Below are 24,947 nucleotides of genomic sequence, written 5' to 3'. Positions count from 1 at the left end.
ATCGGTTAATAACGACGCACACGTTTTGCTGTGTAACGACCAGTATTGGTTTAAATGAATCGAGGTTTTAAGGTGTTTTCTTCACTCTTCAGGTGGGGAGTACCTGGTGGCTGGACACACTGACCGCAAGAAGGGCCGCCTCTTGGTCAACATGAAGAGCTTCGTCAAGCCCTGGAAAGCCAGCTTGGGACGCAAGGTCCTCACGCTACTCAACAAAGACTGCAACTGGTAGAGTGAGCGCGTCGTCGAGGGGACGGGCGGGCGGACGGACACGTTTTTGTTTTGTTTGTTTTTTTAAAGCAAACCAAGCCGCGGATTTGTGTTTTCTCGTACCTCCAGATGTGGAATATGGATTCGCTTTGGACCACTACATCCTTTTTCATCCGAATTCAAGCAAACTCTGCTACGAACGAATCCCTCCTTTGGACCCCATTCATATATATATACGTTAAAAAAAAAAAACACACTTTAAATGACTTTCTTTACATTTCCTCTCTGCAGCACTTTAGCCTAAGATGGACTGAGGGAATCTGAATGCACTAAAGAGAGGAAGATTAATAACACACACAATCACAGATCTGTAACCGCTGCTGACATGGACTGTGGACGGAGGAGGAGGCCGGCTCGTCTGTCCCCGCCTCACGTGGACAAACGCAGAGACAGCAGTGTGTGTGTGTGTGTATATATATATGTGTGTGTGTGTGTCGTACAAACATGATGTGCAGAGCAGCCAGAGTGACGCTGAACAAGCCATACAAGCCACGACAGGTGGTTCGATCTTAGCCAGTGCAGGTGTGCCGGTGTTGAAATCAGAGTGAATGGGATTTACCCCAAACGTGAATGTATTTGCCTGTGTGTGTGTGTGTGTGTGTGTGTGTGTGTGTGAGCACAGTCCAGATTCAGTCCAGCTCTCCAACTTTTCTTCCGTCGTTCCAGTTTTTATGATTCATTACGTACCGCGCATCCATTCATATCACGTTTCCCTCCAGAAAAGTTATTTTCCTTTGTGCTCTTGTACAGTATTATTTGTACATATCTATATAAATATTATTGTTCATTCATCTGTCTTTCCCCCCTTTTTTTTGTTTGTTTTTGTTCTTCTAATAAAAGGACAGTTGTGGTTTATTACAGCTCGAGTCAGATTTCATCCACGTTCTTTACATTGTTTTGCTGAGCAAGTGTAGACAGACACTGTGCTGTGTGAGATCATTCAGGTGTGTTGTTGCGTAGGAGCTCTCTCTCTCTCTCTCTCTCTATTTGATGACCTAAAGGTTTGGCTAGGCAACTCAAATTGGTTCTAATCACTTTGAACTTTTCAAAAGACATAATTAGCAGCTCGCTAAACCTCTTCTGCCAAAACGGTGATTGTCCAATCATAGTGTGGTTTTTTTGGTGGATTTTTCCACATGTTGAAGCGGCGTACACAGTGAGCTGAAGTCAGAGTAATGTTGTAATTTTTCCAAAGTTAAAAGTGCAAGAAAAAGTCAGTACGTATACATGGCGCAGTTTAATCCAGCTAAGGCCGTAGTCCGACTACTGCTGTGTTCACACCGACGGTTTTCTTCTCTGCAGAGATCGCAACAAAAAATAAATGCTACGTTACTTCTGTTAGAAATACGGCAACTTGCAGCGCAACGCAGCGAAAGACAGGCAATCGGACAACTTGCCAAGTCCGACGAAGAAATCCGATTTATTGGCCGCGTATGTCTGACGGCCTTTGTTTGAATTATTAGTCTTATTTTTCGGATCGTGGTCGATTTCCCCGAGCTTTCTTTTCCAACAAATTCTCATGTGTGAGTGTGTGTGTGTCCATGATTCAAATTTTTTCACAATTTGTTTATTTGCATCACGCTGGACGCGCAAGGGACGGAACATCATAACTCGCATCCGAATTATCTGCACTTTCGTCCCATATATTCGTATTGTTACAGTATGCAAAATCGCACATTTAACATGCATGTAGACGCACCAACTGTCTATCTGAGATAATGTAAGTTAGCTAATGTTAGCATGTCCAGCTAAGTACCACAATAACACTAGCTTGCCTGCGCTAGCATTGTTTTCCAAGGTGTCCAGACATAAACTGGGTCAAATTAGACAAATTATGCAACACCAGAACAATGCAGCAGTTGGCGAGGACCTTTTTTCTCTCCCTCTCTGTGTTAAGCTAACTTTAGCCTTGTCGTGCATTCGTGTGGTGTTTGAATAGCTGGAAAGATTATTTTCCAAGCTGGTAAAAATGAATATAAGGACGAGCCACACTTCACTTCTCTCGCATGTGCCTAATGTATCACAGATTAGCCTACAGAAAAAATCTGCCTGTAACCCTTTCTCTAATCTCTTGGCTCTTTGCTAAGCTAATAATATCAGGGGAGGAAAAAAAGTGTCAGCGTGTCTTTTAAGAAACTTTTAAAACACATAATTGCTGTATATTACGAACATATTTTGTTGGTTTAGAACAGATTGTTATGCTCCAATGTGGTTTTTATTTCATACTAGAGTTTATTTTTCAACCAGCAAAGTACAGTACAGTACGTCGGCCCCGTTTCTGACAACCTCCATGAACCCAAAGGTTTCAAAAAGGACTCGAATTCCTGGGTTAAATTTGCCGTTATTGACTGTAAAATGATCACACTGCAGGCACTTTGTTTTTGACATTTGTGCAGAGGAAAGTCTGACGGCACGTAGCACGATAATTTAGATAATCACACAGGGGTGGAGAGAAACCCGAATTATTGTTCATGACTTGTATGATTATGTGATTGCTCAACTTTTCTTGCCCTGACATCATTTCCCAGATCTCCGCACGTTCCCTTAAATATTATCATTATTACTGACTGAAACAATGTGGTTTATAAATAAAATATTTGACCTTGTGTTGTGGAGCAGAACCATCCACAGACTCCTACAAACAAACTAACAAAAGTCGCCGATTAAAACTGTCCAGGCCTTGAAATACTTTGCATAAACCTGGACCAAAATATCCTTATCACCTTTTTTTTTTTTCTCCCTGTATCTTTCTCACAAACACAGAGTTTCTTCAGATTGAGACACGTCCATCAGTCTCACTCCCAAAACACAGTCTCTGCCCTGCGTTCACACAGCGCCACAGAATGTAGATCATAACAGAGAGGCCGGGGCAAACACACACACACATAGTTTGGGTTTGGGCAGAGTGCGCGTTTTCCACCTCCTCCTCCTCCTCCACCTCCTCGTCCACTCGCCGTGACGCGGTTGGCTGCGAGGTGTGGACACATTCCTGGCACGTCGAGCAGCGTTCCACTGCGGGCCGGGTCAAAGGTCGCTCACCTGTCTGCTGCCCCGGCCCTCAGCGAGAAACGGGTGTTTTCTCACGGCCGAGCGCGGACGGCCTCTCATACCTACGCTTCCTAATTGGCGACGCGTTCACAGATTAGTGGCAGAGAGGTCGCGGCTCCTCCTCGTCGCCTCTGCCCGAGCCGTTTACAGACAGTGGGGGGGGGACAGGGGTGAGCGAGTGCACGAGGGGAAGGAAGAGACGGGAAGGAATGGCTTAGTGCCAGCGGTGGAAAGTAACCGAGTACTTTTATTTAAAGGGACTTTCCTTGAGTATCACCATTTGCGAGTCACTGATTAAAAAGGTCTATTGGGCAGAATTTAGCGGTGATCTTTCAAACGATGCTGAATATTTAGAATTGTCTTTCATTGACCTAACGTTCGCTTTAAAAGCAACTGACTTAATCTAGCAGAAGTCGCAAGTGACGCTCCATGCACATAGTTTGCAAGTCTCAAGTCTTTAAGACGGATGACTGTTTGCAGAGAAGAAACCGTTGTCTTGTTGTGCCGTTGTTGCACGCCAACCGACGAGAAATCTTCGTTGCGTCCGGCGAAGTGCGGCACTGAAACAATCTGACGTTTCTCATGAGCTCCTGATTGGATTACGCATTTGAACTCAAGTATTTCATTGACAGTGGCTTTAATGGAACACACTTGCAGAGTTATATTTATACTCGTGTTCAAATACTCGCTCCAGCTCCGGCCTCCAGGTTTGGTTGTGGGTGAAGGTGACGAACACGGTGGGAACTTGTCCTTGGGAGTGTAGTCACAACAGAGAGACACAAACACAACAACACACACCACTGCAGCTGAACTGAGGTCTTCCTCTCTCTCTCTCTCTCTCACCAACTGTCTCTCTCTTGCTCTCTCGCCCATTGTCCTCACATCGACTGGCCATTCTCAGCCTGTGATGGAGATGTTTGTGGGTGGTGGTGGTGTTGGGGGGTTGATGGTGTGGGAAACTGGTTGATGAATGAGTGTTTTGGCCTGCGTGCTCACATGCATAGTTTGCTCCGGTATAGCTGATGTGTGTGTGGTATTGTAGTAAGGGCGAGTGTGTGTGTGTGTGTGTGTGTGTGTGCGTGCCTGTATGAACACAATGCTCTGCTTGTGCTGCTATAGAACAGAGTTATGGCCTTTGTCCTATCAGCATTCTTGTGTTGCTATTGGCTTCAGAGCACATGGCAGCTCCCGCAGACTCGGGGGACAATACCCCCAACATACACACAGGTTTGCACAGCTATTCTTCTTAGGACACTGCATACATTATGACAGCCTAAATCCAGGGTGTCCTGAACCACATTTTTAGATTTAATGAAGTGTCTTTTTTACAAAACAAATGAACAAACCTCAAGTTTCTTGAGAAAAATATGTGCAATCAGCAATATTACCATTTAGCAGGCTTGTATAAAGATCCTTAAAGGAGATACTTGAGTAAAAGTACAAGTATATAACCAGAAACTGTAGTGTAAAGCAGCTCATCAAGACTAGAAAAGCTCTATATAAATAAATACAGACCATTATACCAACTCTTCTTCTGATTTGATTTGTTAGTAACGAGTAACAGAGATCGTTAGAGGAAATGTAGTGGAGTAAAAGTACATTTAGTCACAGGTATCTCAAACTGAAAAATATAGTATTTTATGAAATCATTAAAAGAAATCATCCTGTGGGCCGGACTGGACCATGTGGTGGGCCGGTTTTGGCCCACGGGCCTTATGTTTGGCATCAACAAAGGATCGCCAGTTAATGACTTTCTCAATTCCGACTTTCTGACTCTAATCTCAGCATTCTGACTTTTTTGTCTGAATTGCAACTTCTTAGAATTCATGCCGTTTTACTTATTTTTTATTACATGTGGCGCTAATTCTCCTCCGTGGTTACGCAACAGTTGCACTCAGAGTGTATAAATGTTAATATTCACTAACAAATAAAATGCGAATAAAGCGGTGTCTGTTATTGCTGTGCGGTCAGCGGTGAGTCACATGATCAATCACGTGATCAGTCTAATTCCATCATCTGTACTAAAAGGAAAAGGAGTCCTATCGATTAAAAATATCCTCATATCTGTCCCAAATGCACATGGAAACACACACACACACACACAGACACACATCAGGAATGTTTTTCTACCTGGGACAGCAGCATCAGAGCAAGCCAGAACAGGGAGGAGACCATGTTGACATAGCTGCTGCTGATTATTACACAGTCATGCAAACAGGGGACGACTGATGTCGTCGAGTCGTCAATCTGACAACAACAGGGTTCAGACGCACAAAAAAACCCGATGCAGCGACTTTGCGACACCAGAATAACCATCAGTCGCTGTCAAGCGGCCAACAGCAACAACCGGAGCGGCAGGCATGACAGGAGGCGTGTTTGTGTACGGGCTGTGAAGCATTTCCTCCACCTGTGTTTTCACCCCACCACAAAAACCTTACACCGTATCCAGCTGCGTCGACACCACCATAAAACCACCGGAATGGCTTCCTTTCACTCGAGTTATTAACGTCTTTGTAAAGACAACAAGCCACTAAGCCACATCTCTTTGTGTGTGTGTGTGTGTGTGTGTGTGTGTTTATGGATTTATATCCAGGTAATGTGAGCGGAAGGATTTTGGTCTTTAGGGCTTAAAAAAGGAGTCTCATGTTATTACACCAATTTCGGGCTGCACAATACTTCAAAAAAAATCATCGGAATTGTGATATTAACACGCAATTTACACATCGCAAAAGAGTTATACAGGCAGCCAGGGCTGGGTATCAAACTTCTATACTTATTTTTTTAAATAAGGGCCCAAGCACTCCCACAGTGGCGCGAGGACATATTGGAATACCTGGGATTTATTTATTTTCCTTCCAAAATAAGCAGATTTTTGAGACATTAAACATTGGCAAAAATGGACAAAAATTGGCACGCACATCAGAACTGCAGAAAAAAATTATGTGTATATGTAAAAGTGGTGAAAACCGGTAGGACAAACCACAAAACTAAGTTGCACCAAATTTACTAAAACTTGGTAGAAACATGTCACAGCCCAAGACGAACAAAAAAGTCCATTGCGACCATGGCCTCAACTCAACAGGAAGTTGGCCATTTTGAATTTGGCATCCATCTTGGTACGATAAACGTTCTCAGGCGAGTTTGTTCGTTTATGAAACGTCCAAATCGCCAACATAAACATAAACCCCGCCTCAATTTGAACTCGACACAAAGACGAAAAGTTATCAAAAAGGTCTCGCAGAATCTAAAGGGCGTGGCCACAGCAACCATCCAAATTTTGACACGAAACAGGAAGTGCCCTGTAACTTTGACGTACATTGACCGAGGCCCACCCTGAACAGTCTACGAACATGAACTTCACCCAACAGGAAGTCAGCCATTTTGAGGTTAGCTGCCATTTTGGTACTAGAGTTGAGCCGAGCAGTGCTAGAATTGTCTAATGGGAAAAATGCCATTATTGTCTGGATCTGCGTTAGCAGGGAACACCAACACCATATTTGTTTATTTAACACCAGTCATATCATATCGTCATCTCGATACATTGTGTCTGAAGCATGCCTGAGTCTAAACTAACAATACACAGATGCTGTATTATATTCTTAATTCTACTAAAAGGCGTGTTTTCTTTTTGTTAACTTGAAATTAATCATTTCTGCTTCAAGGTAAATGCGGCTTCTTTTGGAGCCCCGTTGAAATCGGAGTCCCTTTTGGGGATCCTAAGCTTTTCGTTGGTCCTTGCTTTATTTTTCTTTCCAAGAATCACAGCGTAAGGATATCACTTCACTGTTTAGATACAGAATGTGCTGACATGGTTGTTATTTTTGTGTTTTTTTAATCCTCTTTATTTCTCCCCCAGGTAAAAAAAACACACGGACGTCTTTGTAATCAGATGCCACCGTTGATGAATTTATGCGTCTTGTTCAGTCATGCAAAATTTATTCGAGACAAAACATTGTTGCTGCTGGCCTAAACACAAGACTGAATGCCAGAAGATCTACCAGACATTGGGTGTCTAGTTTGGAATTTGTGTTTGCACAAATCAAAGCCACAGAATCACGGTGTCCGACCAGTCAGCTACAAGTAAAAGTGTCAAACACATGGTGAAAATGGGCACTGTGTTTGGCGAATGGCTAGATTAGCTCGCTAGTTAGCGATCCTAGCTTTAATGTAAACCAACCAATAATTTAATTAGCCCTGTTTTGTGGCAACAAAAATGCACTATAGGCCTGACCTTTCCGTTTTTTCTGTTAGCATTCCCTCATACTCTCTATGTCACTATGTGAACGTGTTTGTTGAGGGGGGCGGGGCATTTAATCACCGACAAACAGCCTTTCTAAACAGGATGTAGGAGAATAATACTAGTTTTCTTGTAAACAAACCAAACTTTGGTTTGTATCCATAGTTTCTATCAAATGTTTATTTCATCAACATCTTAACTACTTTTCCTGGCACAAGCACAGCCATCGTTTGTGGTAATTGGAACGCCCTTTGCCTCAGCAGTTGGAAATGAGAATAACTCCAATGGTCTGGTTTTGTTTAGTTTGCTTGTTTTACTCCTAATTTTGTCCTTTTTTTGTATTCTTAATCACAGTACCATATGTAAATGAAGCTGAATGTGTTTAGCGAATGGACTAGATTAGCTTGCTACTTAGCGATCCTAGCCTATATGTTAACATTAACCAACACATAATTTGATTAGCCATTAGCATCATCATTAGCATTCCCGCCGACTCGCTATGTCACTTCATTAACGTGTTTGTTAATGAAGGGGGGCGGGATTAACGACAAACAGCCTTTCTAAACAGGATGCTAGTTTTCTTGTAAACAAACCAAAGTTAGGTTTGTACCCATAGTTTCTATCAAATTTTAATCTCATAAACATCTTTACCACATTTCTTGGAACATTTTTTCTTTTTCCTCACCAGCGTCCCCGTGTCCTTGCACAATATAAACAAAACACCACTTCTGAAAACATCGCTCCGCAGTGTTGATGCTGGTGCCTTCAGCTGTGTGAAAAGTACAGAGCGCTGGCATTTATTGATTTGGTTGCTAGAAACAAAGTGTTCGTGAGAAGCGTGTGTGGTTAATTTGGTGAAAACCAAAAAACGGTGAGGTAAACGAAGCGGCAGAAAAAGCTGGCACTGGGATGTAAACTTTGAATAAATCACTTCGGGCGAGAAAAAGAAAAAAGTGAGGTCATTTGATTTCATGCTAAAATGATTAGTCGCAGTACAGTAACAGAAAAATGTGTAAGTGAGAGCGTGTGCAGATGAAAAGAGGACAGGGGGAGAGGCGTAGCGTGTGTGGACATGACGGCGGGAAAGGCCCGGGGACATGGAGGGAGAGAAAAACATTAGAGGTGATTCACAGGCATCGCATGGCAAATCAACACATACCTCCTTTCTCTAACGCACTCACAAATGCCCCTTAATCTGTCTCCCACAGGAGAGAGAAAAAACACACACACACACACACACACACACACACACACACACACACACCTATTATGGCACTGGCCCTCGATCAGATGAGGGGTTTACAAAGGTGTGTGTGGATCAGGTGCCCACTAATCAGTACATGAGAGGGATTCTTCGCCTGCTGTCAGTGCGTGTGTGCAGATGAAAAGTTCTGCTTCAGGCACAGTTTCATGAATGAAAGTCTACTCCTCCCTCTGTTCTCTCGGTGGAGATGTTTACCTCACGTGTAATTACTGTCATGTTCGCGTAGCGTTTGATGACGTGTTACAGTAGCAACGCTTTTTTTTGGAAAAAAACGCTTCTGCCTCTTCGACTGTGCATTAACTTAATCTTCATCTTATGGAATCCGTTCCATCATTGTGTTTGGTCTTTCTAAGCATAAACGATGTAACGTTACTTGTGTTAAAGATCGTTTGATTCCACTTTTTATATCGGCTGATTTTTAAATCCAACAGAATAAATACCTTTTTGCCAACGTCATCGTCGTAGCGTCACCCACAGGAATCTGAACTCCAGTTTTGTAGCCTCCAGAGTCGCATCACCTCAGCCCAGGCTCCTATTGGACGATAACAGCTGTCAGTCACACTGTGTCCACTCAAATGTGTCGTACTTTATCGTCTGTTTTCCTCCAATTTGGACCAAAGTTCACAATATAGACATCACGCTCTAATAAAGAAGAGTAAACAAAGCCAATAATAACATAAACTTATCATGGAAATGTTAACAGGTCATTTTCTCATAGATTTACATTCAAATTGAGTTGCAACCAGCTATGTAGCCCCCTAGTGGCATTTAAAATATTGCTTCTTCCAGGTTGGCTTCAGCAAGGAAACGGGAAGACTATGTCGATCTTTATACATGAAGGAAAATGTAATCTTTCTTAGACCACGCTGGATTAAATATAGGATGCACTTGTATTGATCCAAAAACCAAAACTATAAGCTATGCACAGATTCTGATATGTCTATTCTCGTTCACGTCTCGCAGCCACAAATTGGATATAGATCTGATCTAGGACCACATACTGAAGTGACAGAAATCTAAGGAAATCTAAGGAAAATCCGAATTTGTGATCATATTTCTCGCTCCATGCAAACCCGAAAGAAATCGTATACAAATCACTTCGGCCTAAACATAGCCCTTGAGTATCTACAGATACCAATATAGGTCCGATAGAGTATTTTACCTCGTTTACAAACAACTTAGCTGCTAATCATGGTGCCTTCAAATTGTCGGAGCAACACCCACAAACCCCACATAAGATTCCCGGCTGGCTACCGCGTCACTTCTCTGGTATTGCTAGCTTCTCACCACAGACGCCACTGACGTCATCATCGCCCTGCGATGGACATCCAAGAGGGTATTGCTAGCAGTCTAGCAAGTCTAGCCTGAGATAATTCTGTATCCACAGTCTTTTCCCGCCATCAAGTTCCAACATCCGATATAATTCTACGCAATGACATTCACCTCCTAGCTATCACTAGCTATTCCAAAGACTGTGTGTGACTGAGTTCATGCATTATATTAGATTTTCCCCCCACAATATCTGATCAGATATCTCAGACTCAGATTCACACAAGAGACAGTAAAGTGTTGTTTGCTTATAAAAACATTAGCACAGAGTGATAGCATCAGCACAGTGAGTGCCATCAGCCCCCATTAACCAGCATGAAGCTGCTACAAATGTGTATTCCACACCAGCACGCAAGACTTTCACACACACACACACACACGCAGAAATGATAATAACTGAAAGAAGGCATAGTTGCATGATCACATTACCTGAGACGGACAGATGGAGGCAGCAATAGAGGTACCTGCAAATGAAGTATTGCAAGAATGAGTGAAAATAAAACACAGTAGATGCAAAGTTTCAGTCAATTCAAACAGTGCAATAGACTTAAAGTGCAAAAGATTCAAAAAGGAACAGGTGAAAACAGCTGGTCGTTACTCTACATCTAATTTAGAGATAGAGGGGGAAAGTTTTCGGGCTCAGTATCGGTCCCATATCGCTCAAAATCACTGAAAATGTGATTTAAGTAAATGTTTTTCAAAATGCACACAAACTTTTAAGCAGAATAGTAGCCCCCTAGTGGCATTCAGTATATTGCTATCTTCCAGGTTGGTTTCAGCAGGAAAAATGGAAGATTATTTCTTCGACCACTCTGTACTGAAACTGGAGATACAATAAGATAACATGTACTTTGATTGATCTCCACTGGTTGAAATTAAAAACGGAAGCTAAAAATAGTGATTTTGAACATGGTTGTTCTGAACTTTTACTGATTTTCATTCGGGAAAATTAAAAAAATAGAGGCTAAAATAAAATGTAAGTGATTTTGCACATGGTTGTTGGTCTGAACTGCTTATCAAGTGGGATTTTCACTCACAACCATCTCTTGAGTTGACAGAGAATGGTGTGAAAAAAGAGAGAAAATGTCCAGTGAGCAGCAGTTCTCTGGGAAAAGAAAAATAGTGCTCGAGGTCAGAAAAGAATGACGAGAGTAGTTCCAAATGATAACCACTCGTTACAGAGCATCTCAAAACACACACGCAGGAGACCACACCAGGTGCCACTGACACGGCATCCACTGTACCTAATAAAGTGGCCAGTTAGTCTATATGCTGTGTACGGTTCAACCAGACTGTGGGAAAAAAAACTGATGTTCACATTCATTCGCAGTCTTCATTACTCTCCAAAGACTAAAAGTAGATTTTTATCTCCACAGCTGTCACTGGAGACTGAGTGCGGTGAGAAAAATCCAGATTACGCTTGTGTGTGCGCGGTGGGAACATGAAGCACTGGAGACATGTCTCATGATGTATTTAGGTAACATGACCTGGGAAACAAAAGCACATGTGTCATCCTTTCATGAGAATGTCCATTAAAAAAAGGTTTAAGACAAGGAAATGGTGTGAAAGGGACCATGTGGTTTGGGTATTTATTTATATTTATTGATTGATTAATTCTCTGTCCTGTGATGCAGAGAATTAAACCACCACCGTGTATAATTGTGTCTTGTGATTCTTTAAATTACATAAATAAAATTATCTTGGGCTGAAACACAATTATTGAAAATGGATGAGTTCAATAAATCATGTGTTCATTTGTTTTTCTTTCAATACCACTGTATTTGTGGGGATGAAGTTACTGGGCAATAATTTGATGCAACACTCCCCTCTAGTGGTGAATAAGTGTACTGCTCCTGTTTTATTGTAAGCAATGATTTTAACTCGTGCTCTTACAGACTTGTTGATCACCATTCATGAAAAGTGAATTATGACTCGGGTTCGATTATTAATCACGTACTAAATTAATTGCCAAATTTCTCAGCTTCAATGTGAATATTTTCTGGTTTCCTTGCTCCATATTACAAATACATCATTAAAGTTGAACAATTTTTGGTATTTTACGATACCAAATAAGTACTCCATTAACCGAAAGATTACATAAATAAATAATCGCCAGTTTCAGCTCTAATTATAACAATTCATATGCAGCTTATTACAGTTTTTCCAACACTGAATTTCTTCACTGCTTTTCACTGCTTCTGATTTGGATGATCTGTTTGGCGTCTTCCTGTAGTCAAATTTAGTAAATATCAGGGTTAGTATTTTAAGTATATAAAATACTATACGTTCTCTGCCTCTGCAAGACACACATACTACAATTAACAGTAAAAAATACGTGACAAAAATGACAATACAACCTATAAATACAACTAAAAATCTATCGTTTGTGCTAGTTCGCGTAAAGAAAAATGTATATTATTCGTCATTGTAATCACAACAACAACAACTACGTCACGAATCAAGGACGCGCTCGAGCCAACACCACGCGACAGGGACTGACAAGATGGCGATCATTTTGGAAACAGAGGAGTTACTGCCGTGAAGGAGAGGCTAGGTACGGCGTTTTCTTTCCCCCACAGCAGCGCCTTCACTCACATTGTACGCGTGAGCGTGTGTTCGCGGTGGTCCGTTCAGACACCGGCCACAGCCCGGTGGTGGTTCTTCCCCGGAGAACCGAACCCCGGCTCCGCGGGGCTGAACCTCACCTCCGGCTCAGACACGAACTTGTCGGGATTATCGCCTAGCCTGGTTGACTGAAAGCTAACTAGCACGCTAGGCTAATGCTAGCTAGGTGCCCTCAAATCTTAATAATTAATTTAGCGTCAATAGCAGGGAGATATAGCATTCGCGACTTGTTTGTCTGTGCCCCACTCGTAATATAAGATATTCCAGACTTTAGTTTGACCAGTTTATATTTTCTTTGACTGATTTTTAGAAATGAGTGATCGTAACTCCGTATAGCTGTTCTCACTTAACCACAGCTAGTTAGCCATAGCTGTAGAAGAGGGGCATTGAAGTTAAGATACATACCTGAGCGTGGATCTGTGTTAAATCTCTGTTAAACATTGGCTCTGTGAGTGCGTGAGTGAGTGTGTGTATCTGGCAATGGGTTAATTAACTCTGCGTTAACGTTCAGCTGTGTGTGTGTAGTCAGAAGGACAAACCAGGCAAAGCGCGCTAACATTACAAACTCTGCTCAAACTCCTCACAAGAGTCTGTTATTGACTTTATTTTAACGCCATGAGTTCCTCAGATGAGTGGTTGTTCCCGAAGTTAAACTATAAACTGATTAGAGTAAATGATCACGTGCGTAATACTCACTGGAGCTGCAGTGACAGAGAGGGTCTACTTTAATAATAGGGGTGGGAATGGCCGGAGACGCCACGATTATCACGATATGATTATAACGACAGGATTTGCGAAAGCATGTATTGGGATGAAGTCACACAACAGCTCTAGTGAGAACGAGCACTTGGCATCATCTCATGAACAAAAAGTATATTTGTAACATTAGTTAAGAAAATATATGCTAACATATCAATACTGGGTGTCTTAAGGTGTAATATCAAAATATCACTGTATCAGTTGAATACATTGTGTAGTTTAATTATGTAGTGGTTAATGGTTAATGGATTTCCTCGGTGGTTACTTCTATCACCTCAGTAGACTGTGTGTTTGGTCTTTGACAGTAGTGATATTTTATTTATAATCACACTGGCTCAGTGCACACACTCACAGCAGCACAGTCTGATCGATATTAAACTGTAGCGTAGGTCGATATGGCAAAAATAAATGGCTTTATTGCCATAAACGTTTTTTCGAATTGGTGGCTAAAAATAATCGGTATGACGATTGCCAGATTGAAAATAAGATTGAATGTTGCTCTTGAGCGAAAGAAACAATGAAATTTCAATTTTAAATGTTTAGAGATCCTGCAAGTAGCAATCAATAGTGAAAAACGGGAACATTAAATGCGTCTGTAATGTCTGTGTTATTATAATAATAATAACAATAGCAATAATAATTATAATGATCTTGTTCAAAAGTACACAACAATACAATAATGAGGAGCCTGGTTCTGAATTTATAACAAGTCATCATTGGTGTGTGTTCCGTTTGTATTCGCAACTCTGAGCAACCTCACCAAGACTTCTGGTAGTATTTATTTCACAGTAAATCAGTTGTACACATAGAACTGTTTGATTTATAACTACAGATGTGTTGCTACACTGTGTTATAGAGCTTTGTTGTTGACTGGTGTCATTGACGATGGCTAACCCAGGATTTGTTTCCCCACTCCTCATGAATCTGTGCCAAGATCACCAGCAAAATCTAATAATTTTCTCCTTGAGCCATGACCCACATCCCCAGAAAACTCAATCTAAATGTGTCCTTTACTTTCAGAATTATGCCGCTCACAGACGGATGGACACAGACAATTGTAGAACACAGTTCTAACTGGACACATTTAAAGCTAGAGTCATTGTGTCTTTCATTTGTCCACTGCCTATTGTAGAATTTCTTTCCCCTTGATTTCCCTCCCTTTTATTTCTCCAGTAAAAAAAGAAAAAGGTAGTTCTGTATTCAGACAAAAGATGCAGCACAGCTCAGTCGCCCCTTTTGTTGGATAATCTTACTTCTCTGACCTCAGTGGGGTGGGGGTGTTGATAGACTTTAGCCCACTTACAGATCCCCCACTTTGTCAGCTGAGCTACATCGACCCCCGACGATGTGAAAGGCAGGCAGAGAAGATAAGACGGAGAAGACTGACAGTTGTATTTGGGAGGTTTAATCAGTGTTTTTATAATTGATCACCCACATTAAGAAGCTTTAGATAAAAATACAGGCTAGAATTGAATTAAGATGCAAATCGCTTTACCAGTTCTCAGCCTGTCCATCACATTAATTAGCTTTGATGGAAGACGACAAGGTCACATCCTTGTTAAGTCATGCCATGTAATGTCACCGGACCAGGTTTCAACAGGCCACGTCAACTGACTGTGAGGGGGGAAATGTCTGGCAACGCTCGGCACGATCACGTTTGGTTTATTTTACCGTTGGCACATGTTGGGTAATATTAGGCGCCGCTGTTCACGTGGGAGTTTGTCACAGTGGCCTCGTAAAACAGCGCATGTCAGATCTTTGAGATAATTGTTTTATGGTGTGGTTTGATATGAGAAGAACATGATGCCATGGTCACAAAATAAATCAAAACATGCTTCACTTCACTCAGTTTGGGATACAACATATGGATTATTTTTCCAACTGATAATTTCACATTTTTGTATTAAAAAAAACAAAACATCAGACCCGTGCTTTACGCTTACCTGAGGCAAAGAAAGGCTAAGGGAGTGGAACGCAGGTCCACACACTAGTAGCTTGTGAAATCCTTGGCTGATCAAACTGCAATTTTTTTGTCTCTGACTTATTGCAATACCTGTTGCTCAAATACCTGGTGAATGCATACGTTTTAGCGACTTGTTGTGTGAGTCTTTTCCTTCTCTCTGTAATAAATCAACAACCAGACCAGTGAAAACATGTTGCACCAGCTCTCATTAGCTCTCATTGCTATGAGGTTTATCAAAGTGGAGCATTTTGATTTAATGTGCTCAACAACGTTCTGCTTTGTATAGTAATGTAATTGCACTAGGGCTGCAGCGATGATTACCAAAATAATCATCTATTTCAATAATAGATAAATGAGTTTGACTTTTTTTATATATAATTAAAACGTGATTTTTTTTTTAGCTCTCTTAAATGTGAATATTTTCTGGTTTCTTTGCTCCATACAACAAAAAAATCATTAAAAATTGAATAATTTTGGTTTGTGGACAAAACAAGACATTTGAGAACATTGTAATTTCCAGGTTTGGGAAACACCAGTCAATATTTTATGGACCAAGCAATTGCTCTGTAATCCACAGATTAATAAATTATGAAACTAATGGTTTGTTTCAGTCCTAAATGGTACATATTTGGGCTATTTGTCCAAGAAAATTACGTACTTAACCGCAATTAGGGCTGAATGATATATGATGTTGTGAGATGATGTAAAATATGTAATTGCAATACGACTAACTCAAGCGTTACCATGTACTATAAAATAGATTTGACTCAAAATTAAGCTTTTGAGCTTATGCTTGGTCCATAATTTATTGTACATCCCTAGCAGGTTTGGCTCGTAAACTAATAACTTTATAAGAATTTTTGAATCACCGGTCACAACTTTCTTTTTCCATTAGTTCGTCTTGACTGACCACATCTCTGTTCTCTCCCCTGTAGACACCATGCCCTGGCAGGGTGCCATTTCACAGCTTGCCGTGGTCACCATGGTGATATGAAGCCAGTGTGAATTGTTGACACGTGCTCACAGACTCGTGTGTGATGGACAGGTGTAAGCATGTGGGGCGGCTGCGGCTCGCCCCCGATCACTCCATCCTCAACCCTCAGAAGTGGCACTGCGTCGACTGCAACACCACCGAGTCCATGTGGGCCTGCCTGGGCTGCGCTCACGTGGCGTGCGGGCGCTACATCGAGGAACACGCCCTGCAGCACTTCCAGCAGCAGCGCCACCCGCTGGCCATGGAGGTTAACGAACTCTATGTTTTTTGCTACTTGTGCGACGACTACGTCCTGAACGACAACGCCACGGGAGACCTCAAGCTGCTCCGCAGTACGCTCAGCGCCATCCAGAGCCAGCGATATGAGGTCACCACACGCAGCGGGCGCACCCTCCGCTCTGCTAGCTCCGCCCCCGATGCCCTCATGCCATGTGGAGCCCGCGAGCTGCAGCTGAGGGATGAGGACAGGATGTTCACCGCTCTGTGGCATCGCCGCCGGGCGCTCATGGGACGCGTCTTCCGCTTCTGGTTCGCACTCACCGATTGTGGAAAGAAGAGGGAAGAAGAGGAGAGGAAGAGGGAGGAGGAGGAGGAGCAGAAAAGGGAAGCGAGGGAGAGGAGGCGGGCTCAAAAGAGGCAGCTACAGGAGGAGCTGGAGAACGCTCCTTTGAGAAAGAGCCGGCGTTTACTTCGGAGAAGCCAGCGAGTCACAGAGGTGGTGGTCGCAAAACCATCCAGGACATCACACAATAAGACAAAAACCCCTTTGCCTTCGACTCCCGCACACAGGTCGCGGACTCAGAGTCCTGCTTCTGCTACGCCCAAAAGAACCACACGGACAAAAAAGGCCCAATCGACTCTTAAACGCAGGAGTCGTTCCTCTACCACCAAATCGAAGCCCAAAACACCTTTAGCATCTCCTCGAACTGCTCATACACCTGTTCGCCACAAGCAGAGCACCAAACAGGGGGGCTCACCCTTTAAACGCCGTCCCACGGTTACACCCGGCGTGACGGGCTTGAGGAATTTAGGCAACACCTGTTATATGAACTCCATTTTACAGGTGCTGAGTCACCTGCATGTCTTCAGGGAGTGTTTCCTGCGCCTGGACTTGACCCAGGCACTGGAGCTACTGGCAACCGCCGTCCACGGACAACTGGCAGCCGGGAAGGCCTTATCCCAGTCGCCCCTGTCCCAGAGGAAGGGCCTTCAGACCAGCTACGGTTCTGGGGCAGGACTAAGCGGCGGGGCGTCGCGGTCCCGTAGCATGGAGCTGATACAACCCAAAGAGCCAAGCTCCAAGCACATCTCCCTCTGCCACGAGCTGCACACCTTGTTCCAGGTCATGTGGTCGGGCAAGTGGGCGCTGGTGTCGCCGTTCGCCATGCTGCACTCGGTGTGGCAGCTGATTCCCACGTTCAGGGGCTACGCACAGCAGGACGCCCAGGAGTTCCTGTGCGAGCTGCTGGACAAGGTGCAGCACGAGCTGGAGAGCACCGGCAAACACACGACGTCGACGGGCGTCCCGCAGAAGCGGCTCATCAAGCAGGTGCTGAACGTGGTCAACACCATCTTTCATGGTCAGCTGCTCAGCCAGGTATGAGACCCACACACACACACATTCAACTGTAATCACCTTTACTAAGCAACTACTAAAGGGAACAGTCTTAATCTGACTCATTCAAAATGCAATAATTCAGGAGTTCACACATTAAATTGGCCTCCACTCACAAAGTGGAGGTTTAAAGTTACACAAGATGACTAAACATGTAACAATAAGTTCCTTCCTAATGTTCCTAATCTCCTTCAAATGATAAGAGCAGAATTGTATGTTTCATGTCTGTATATTTTCAAGGATGGGACAATACCCCTAGTTTGTGTCCAATACCGATGTAAAAGAGTATAGATATCCGTCAGATACCGTCATTTTAGACCATTTATGAACATATGGAGCTGTTAACAACACCTTTCTGCTGTGTCATTTCAAAGAAGATTGGATAGCTTTGATTGATTGAACAAGAGAGCTAAGTAGGAAAAATGTGATATGATATCCAGTTGCTTTGAAAAGATGTTGTCCCTAGGCCAAACTTAGTTGCCGACTGCTGATTTAGACACTGAGTAAAGTCACCTGCCAAGTTTGAAGGCTGTCAAATACACGACTGCACACAGTTACGTGACTGTGACAGACGAGACACGCCTCGCTTTTATAGATTTACAAGTATGTTACCAGAAAATGACTTTGGTAGAAGCTTAAGTCACTTTTTTTAAAAAAAAAAAATTATATTACTTAAAAGTACTTAAAGTATATGACATTTACGGTACTTTTATATAGTATCCAAAGTCATTTTGTGAAAACTGTAGTGAAAAGCAGCTCATCAAGACTAGAGGAAATGAGAGTGGAGTAAAAGTTGCTAGAAATACAAATAACAAAGTAAAGTACAGATACGTGACTTTTCTACTTAAGTGACAGTAACAAAATATTTGTACTCTGTTACATTGCAACGCTGCATATTTACAGTCATGAACAGGAGTCTGTCAAAGTTCAGAGTCGCGTTGTGTGATTGATGGTTGAAGGGCGTGTGGAGAGTTGGCGTGAGGACACACACGCACTGTGACACACACACACACACACACACACACACTGTGACACCTGCTTGTGGTGAATAGAGGGATTGTGGTTTTGGAAATCCTCCGTTCTGTGGCTGCGAAGCACTGATTCAGACTGTTTTTTCCCCTTCTTCCTTGTATACCACACATCCTCACCCCAAGGGTGTGTCGTATATATGAAAAAACATCAAACTTCATCAAATCTTTGTGTTTAGTAAAGATTTAAGTCAATTTAAAAAGAGACCAGAAAAGTGAAGAATGATCTGTATTGTGTGTGGCGTGCAGGTGACGTGCCTGGCGTGCGACCACCGCTCCAACACGGTGGAGCCGTTCTGGGATTTGTCTCTGGAATTCCCGGAGCGCTATCACAGCAACAGCCGGGAGTCGGCGGCGCAGGCCTCGTGCCATTTGACCGAGATGCTGGCCAAGTTCACCGAGACGGAAGCGCTGGAGGGGAACATCTACGCCTGCGACCAGTGCAACTGTGAGTTTAATCCACAGCCTTCTTGCTCATTTTTAAATGATAAACAATGTTGTTTTGATCAAGTAAAGCTGGAAAATTAAAAGGATCATCTGTGCTACTGTGGGGGAAAAAGTACATTATTGTGGTTTAATGTCATAAATTTCACAGCCTAACTCATTAAAGTATATTATATTCTCTTTTTGACTTTGATGAGGCTGTTTATCCTTGCGTCACAATAGGGTAATTTAATAATTACTGAATATTTGGCAAGAAAAACAGACGTGCGGCTCATGTACCGGCCTGTACACGGTTGTAATCAGGCCAGCAAGCAATTAATGGAGCAATCATCAGCTATTAAAGTAATCGAGGGCTTATTTTGCTTTCATTTTTCTGAAATACGTGAAATTTACTGACATGTTTCCATATTTGAGGATGTCATTTTTGATGTTTTGGGACACACAGATTGAGGTTTTTCACTGTTGTATTGATGAGTTGATGAATGAAAAGATGTTTTATCGGTTAGTGTGGTCACAGGCTACACACTTGCTCCTAATGATGCGTTTGTTTTGAATTAAGGACGCACGATATTGGTGTTTTCTGTCGTGAAATTAACGCAATGTTTTTCATATTCGTGTCACAGCAGATTGTCCAAAATGTATTGTTTTATTAATGCTATAGACCGTAAAGTATGATTATTTCTCAATTACTTTATTGGAGACAGGAAACGTAACATTTTGCAGTAAAGAAAAGTTAAATTGTCAAGTATAGTGAGACATTTACGCTTCTCTTAAAACTGTAGTGGAACCTAAAAGCTGTGTTTGTTGATGGATAAAAAAGGTCTATTACACCACATTTATTCAAGATATGTCAATAATTGAGACTACGTGAGATCGACTTTCAATCCAAATGTCAAAGCTTTTACTTTGCCACAGTCCTGTAAATGTGAGAGTGCGTTAACTCACTCTCTCCTCTCTCGCGCGCAGCTGCTCGACGGCGGTCGTCGTCCAAGCCCGTCCTCCTGACCGAAGCACAGAAACAGCTGATGGTCCACAAACTGCCTCAGGTGCTGCGGCTTCACCTCAAACGCTTCAGGTAAAAAAAAAAACCCACGTCACTCACTCAGTAAACCCGCCTGTGTCGCTGTTTTTTTAAAAATAAACATCTCTGTAACAAGAAAATAGAAGAAACACACGCACACACAAAAAAAACACTGATATCCTGTTGCTCTTTGCTCGGCAGCCATTTTGGGAGGTCACAGCAGGAAAGTCCCAGGTGTAAATAATCAAATTAATGAGAGAGAGCAGAGATGGTCTCGTCAGTAACACCTGTGTTTAATCGTCACAAGATGGCTGCCGTGCACAAAAGGACCATCCTCAGGTTTTTCAGATTTAACATCTGATAATTCATACAAAATATTGCCATTGAAATGTTAGAACTTGTTTTTTTAGAAAAACAAACACTTTTTTTAAACACGGATTAAAATATTTTTAAATAGTTGGCAAATAATTTCATAGTTGCGTATTAATGGATTAGTTGTGTTTACTTCAGCTTCTTAATTGTTTTAATATCGTAAACATGATGTAACAAAAGTGGATTTTGACCGATATTTTTTTGGCTGATATATGATGCCGATATTTTTTGACCGATATACTGTATGATGCCAATATTTTTTTGGCTGACATTTGCCCAATTTTTCTTTCTTGTTGTAGCAGTTTTGTGAAAACAAATTATACGGAAAACACCTCAACATTTGTTGTAAATAAAAAAATAAAACATTTCAAATACTGGACTCGAATTAACAGTAAAAATATCAATATCATTTTGTATTTACTTTAAAAAGGACGAGTCAATATGATACCGAGTATTGGTATCGGTCTGACACTGGTCAAAATTGCAGAAACAGATATCGGAAAAGGAAAAAAGTTAAAATCACTGCGCAAATACCGTAAAAATGTGGGCTGTCAACATTTTAATTAATTAAAAAAATATATTTGTATCAAGAAAAATGATATTAAATCATCTTGATAATGTGTAGTAATTTGCTGAGTCAGTGTTTTTAGATTTGTAGATTTGTTTTCTTTGGTTGCGCTGAATCTTAGTCGGACAGTTGCGATGCAGGCTAACTCCTCCTCTCTCTGTCCTGTGATTGGTTGTCAGGTGGTCGGGGCGGAACCACCGGGAGAAGATCGGAGTCCACGTCAGCTTCGACCAGATCCTCAACATGGAGCCGTACTGCTGCAGAGAGCCACCGCCGCCGTCACCGCCGCCCAAAACCTCATCCTGCTCTAGTCCTAGCGGCAGCCCCGCCTCCCCGAGCTCGCCGCGACCCAAGCACTTCCTCTACGAACTCTCTGCCGTGGTGATGCATCATGGGAAGGGCTTCGGCTCTGGCCACTATACGGCCTACTGCTACAACAAAGAAGGAGGTGAGTTTGGATTTAAGTTTTTAAGCCCCGGCTGCTCCTGGACTTGACGGAGGGGCCGGACGTGAGAACGCGATACATCGCAAAAGCCAGATATTCTCGCAAAAAACTTCTTCCACCACCCAGTCAGTTCTCCGAGTTTTGTTCGCATTGAATCGATACTATTCTTTAATTTGCCGCAAAAAGCCGACGTTTAAAGACAGGAACATTTTATTCATCGCATTTTCTTCCGATCCGTCTTGAGTTTGAAGCTACACATTTAATCGCAACACACGTTGCCGTCAGTCATCGATGAAGTTAGCTGTTAACGTCATATGTCATATTTGTACGTGTTACCCACTATTCCTAACATTTTGTCTTTTACCCGCTGCGTTTATCGCTAACATTTGTGCCCAAACTTTCAAACGCACCTTGGCCAAGATGACGAGAGAGTAAACATCGCAACTGACAAGGTTAGGGTTAACATAATTCAAAAAGTCCGGACAATTCCCAGCGAGCGAGTTGGCGAGCGTCCTGACTCCTGCGGCTCGTCGATCGGAACTTCCCGAAGCTCTCGTACGACTTCTTTCTAGGGTGGTTAATCACGCTACGCGATACATGGTCCACGATACGATGATTCTGCGATTATCAATATATTGCGAGACAATTACGTAGCGATACATCAATCAAAACAATGACGTTTGGCCTGGTGTATCGATTATCGCACATTACACAAGGAACGACTTCTATAACGTAAGTTTTCGTCAGACTCCTACGACGTTTCTGGACACTTTCTTGATTTGAACAGCTTGACTGAAGGATTAGATTATCGTGTCGTACTCACTTGTCGTGTTCTTTGTGCGTCGCAGGTTTCTGGGTTCACTGTAACGACTCTAAGATGAACGTGTGTTCAGTGGAGGAAGTGTGTCGAGCTCAGGCGTACATCCTCTTCTACACGCAGAGAGTAACTCAGGACAAAGACCGGCCGCTGTAGACCCACAATCCACCTCTTCTTCTTCTTCTTCTTCTGACCACTCAGCGAGACGACGACATCAGCACAGCGCCACCTATCGCTCTTTTTCTCCCTGGTTGTTTTGGGCATTTCTATCCTGGGAGGATGGGTCTTTTTTTATCAAGTCAGAGAGAGAAGACGGACTCTTTTTTTTAAAAAAAAACAACCTGGTTCTGCTTTTTGAACTTGTTCATGGTGTTTATATGTAGGTATTTCTTAAAAAGAAAAGATTTGGTTCTGTTTGTGTTTTATGTACAGTGATTTCTTTTTTTTTTATTATAAATGAGAGAGTTTAAGCCAACATGACGAATTCTGCGTTCACACCGGATATGGCGCAAATTTGTCGCGCAACAAGAAGTTGGCGCAAAGACACGACAAAATCGCACAACATATTTTCAAGTTTTGCGGAAGAAAATTCAACTTCTGGGACAAATTTGTCAACTGTCAACTTGAAATGTTTTTAAACTTCCTTGAAAATTTTTAAACTTTTGCGAAACATTTTCAACTTCTGCGAGATTCTCACGTACGCAATTGCATCTATCGCACAAGTCGCGCTCCAGTTCAATTTTTTTCTACCTTTGCGAGAAATCATCGCTGAGATTCTACGAATTATGTCAGGTACTCGGCAGTGTCCATCGCGTCACAGAATTATCCCGCGGCACGATAGACGCGATTGGCACGCAGCGACGTGACAAAATCACGTCGGACACTCGTGTTGAAATTTTTCAAGTTTTGCGAGAAATCGCGCTGACCGAGCGACCAGTCGGCATGGAGATTCTCCAAATTACGCCACGTAGTTGCCCCAGTGACAAACGGCGTTCGGTGCGAGCACAGCATCACACACACATAAGTGCGCCCCCTACAGGTCGTACAGCTGTATTTTAGTTTTTAATGTAAATGTTGTTTGTGTGTCTGTTTTAAAGGAAACAAAATCAAGTTGGAAAATGTTCCTCAGTCACTTTAGAAACTGGATATCGTTAAAGTGTCACTCGCTCTCGAAGAAAACGGCCGACCGCAGGAACGTTTTCCCGGCAATTTTTTTTCCTGCCAGTTCAAATGCACTATGATTGTTTTGTTTTTGTTGTTTTTTTAAGCAAAACTGTTGTTTCATGGTTCAAATATTTGTACACAAACAGGACAGGAAGTTTATTTTTCAGGAAAACAAATAGCTGACCTCAAACCAAAGCTTTGGAATTTAAGAAAAAAAAAAAAAACCTCACCACATTTTCCCAAACTCCCTCCTCAGATTGAAACCCCAAAACCTTTCCAAATTGATTTTTGGCTAAATGCTGCCACCTATCTGCTGCAGAATGTAACTGCCGTTGGAGGCTGAAAAACAAACCAGTGTCTGTAAAAGAAAAAGTGCCCTTTTGTTTAAAAATAAAAGTATATTTTTATAATATCAAGTTTTTTTAAAAAGTGGAATCAGCACAAAAACCAGCATTTATTAACGTAACGAATGTATTTTTTATAAAAAAAAAAATCCTTTTCCTTAAAAGAGGCCATTGACTGTTTTTGAAAGGTTTTATACAATTGCCGATTTGTTCACCAGCAGCAGTGACACGGTTCACCAGTTCATTCAGTAAATGTGTGAGTGAGCGTGTGTTGGTTTTATTATTTATCTCCATACTGGAGAACGATGTATAAAACGAAAAGAAAAAAGGAGAAACAAAAAGAGAAGAGGAAAGAAGACTTCCTTCACATTTGAACCAGCAGAGGGAAAAACAAAGCACACTTTGTATTGTTTGCATTTTGGTTACTACTCCATGAATGTGTGTGTGTGCGCGAGTGAGTGAATGGATGAATGTAAAGTTATGGAAGTTATACTATGCAAATTGTTACCTCAATTTTTTGGTTTTCTAGAGAAAATTACCTCAATAAATGAGAATATTTTTTCATTTTTCTACAAACGATTTAAGTCTTTTGTGTTTTTCTTCACTCTCTTCAAACAGGAAGTGCCGCTTTAACATATTT

General features: G+C 42.1%; 2 protein-coding genes and 1 long non-coding RNA gene across 4 annotated transcripts in view; 2 read left to right on the top strand and 1 right to left on the bottom strand.

The window, feature by feature from the left end:
* ntn4 (netrin 4) overlaps positions 1–1,130 on the top strand; it is a 28,190-nt gene extending 27,060 nt beyond the window's left edge. Inside the window, exon 10 of the mRNA XM_044022578.1 lies at positions 93–1,130. Coding sequence (XP_043878513.1) covers positions 93–232 — 140 coding nt within the window. The 3' untranslated portion in view covers positions 233–1,130. The remainder of the gene's footprint in view (positions 1–92) is intronic.
* The window catches only part of LOC122767185, a 44,857-nt gene extending 24,218 nt beyond the window's left edge, over positions 1–20,639 (bottom strand). Inside the window, exons 1-3 of one of the 2 annotated variants that reach the window (XR_006360177.1) lie at positions 20,522–20,639; positions 10,578–10,612; positions 9,260–9,351 (exon numbers count right to left, since the gene is read on the bottom strand). This is a non-coding gene — a long non-coding RNA (uncharacterized LOC122767185). Of the gene's footprint in view, positions 1–9,259; positions 9,352–10,577; positions 10,613–12,743; positions 12,926–20,521 lie in introns of those variants that run through there. The other variant, XR_006360178.1, reaches the window with a different exon arrangement.
* On the top strand, positions 12,632–24,886 carry usp44 (ubiquitin specific peptidase 44). The gene is made up of 6 exons (XM_044022575.1): positions 12,632–12,702; positions 16,431–18,086; positions 19,382–19,580; positions 20,543–20,651; positions 21,717–21,985; positions 22,831–24,886. The coding sequence occupies exons 2-6, from the start codon at positions 16,533–16,535 to the stop codon at positions 22,953–22,955; spliced, it is 2,256 nt and encodes a 751-aa protein (XP_043878510.1). The 5' UTR covers positions 12,632–12,702; positions 16,431–16,532; the 3' UTR covers positions 22,956–24,886.
* The last annotated feature ends 61 nt before the right edge of the window (positions 24,887–24,947 follow it).

The sequence above is a fragment of the Solea senegalensis genome, linkage group LG3 (assembly GCF_019176455.1).
Source record: "Solea senegalensis isolate Sse05_10M linkage group LG3, IFAPA_SoseM_1, whole genome shotgun sequence".
NCBI classification, from domain to species: Eukaryota; Metazoa; Chordata; class Actinopteri; order Pleuronectiformes; family Soleidae; genus Solea; species Solea senegalensis.
Note: the sequence above shows the minus strand (reverse complement) of the source record. Positions and strands in the feature narration are given on the sequence as shown.

Bases quoted from the DNA above. Each gene is read 5' to 3' on its own strand.
- usp44 (XM_044022575.1), top strand. From the start codon at position 16,533: ATGGACAGGTGTAAGCATGTGGGGCGGCTGCGGCTCGCCCCCGATCAC. The intron at 18,087-19,381 runs GTATGAGACCCA...TGTGGCGTGCAG, and splicing joins ATGGTCAGCTGCTCAGCCAG to GTGACGTGCCTGGCGTGCGA. The intron at 19,581-20,542 runs GTGAGTTTAATC...TCTCGCGCGCAG, and splicing joins CGCCTGCGACCAGTGCAACT to CTGCTCGACGGCGGTCGTCG.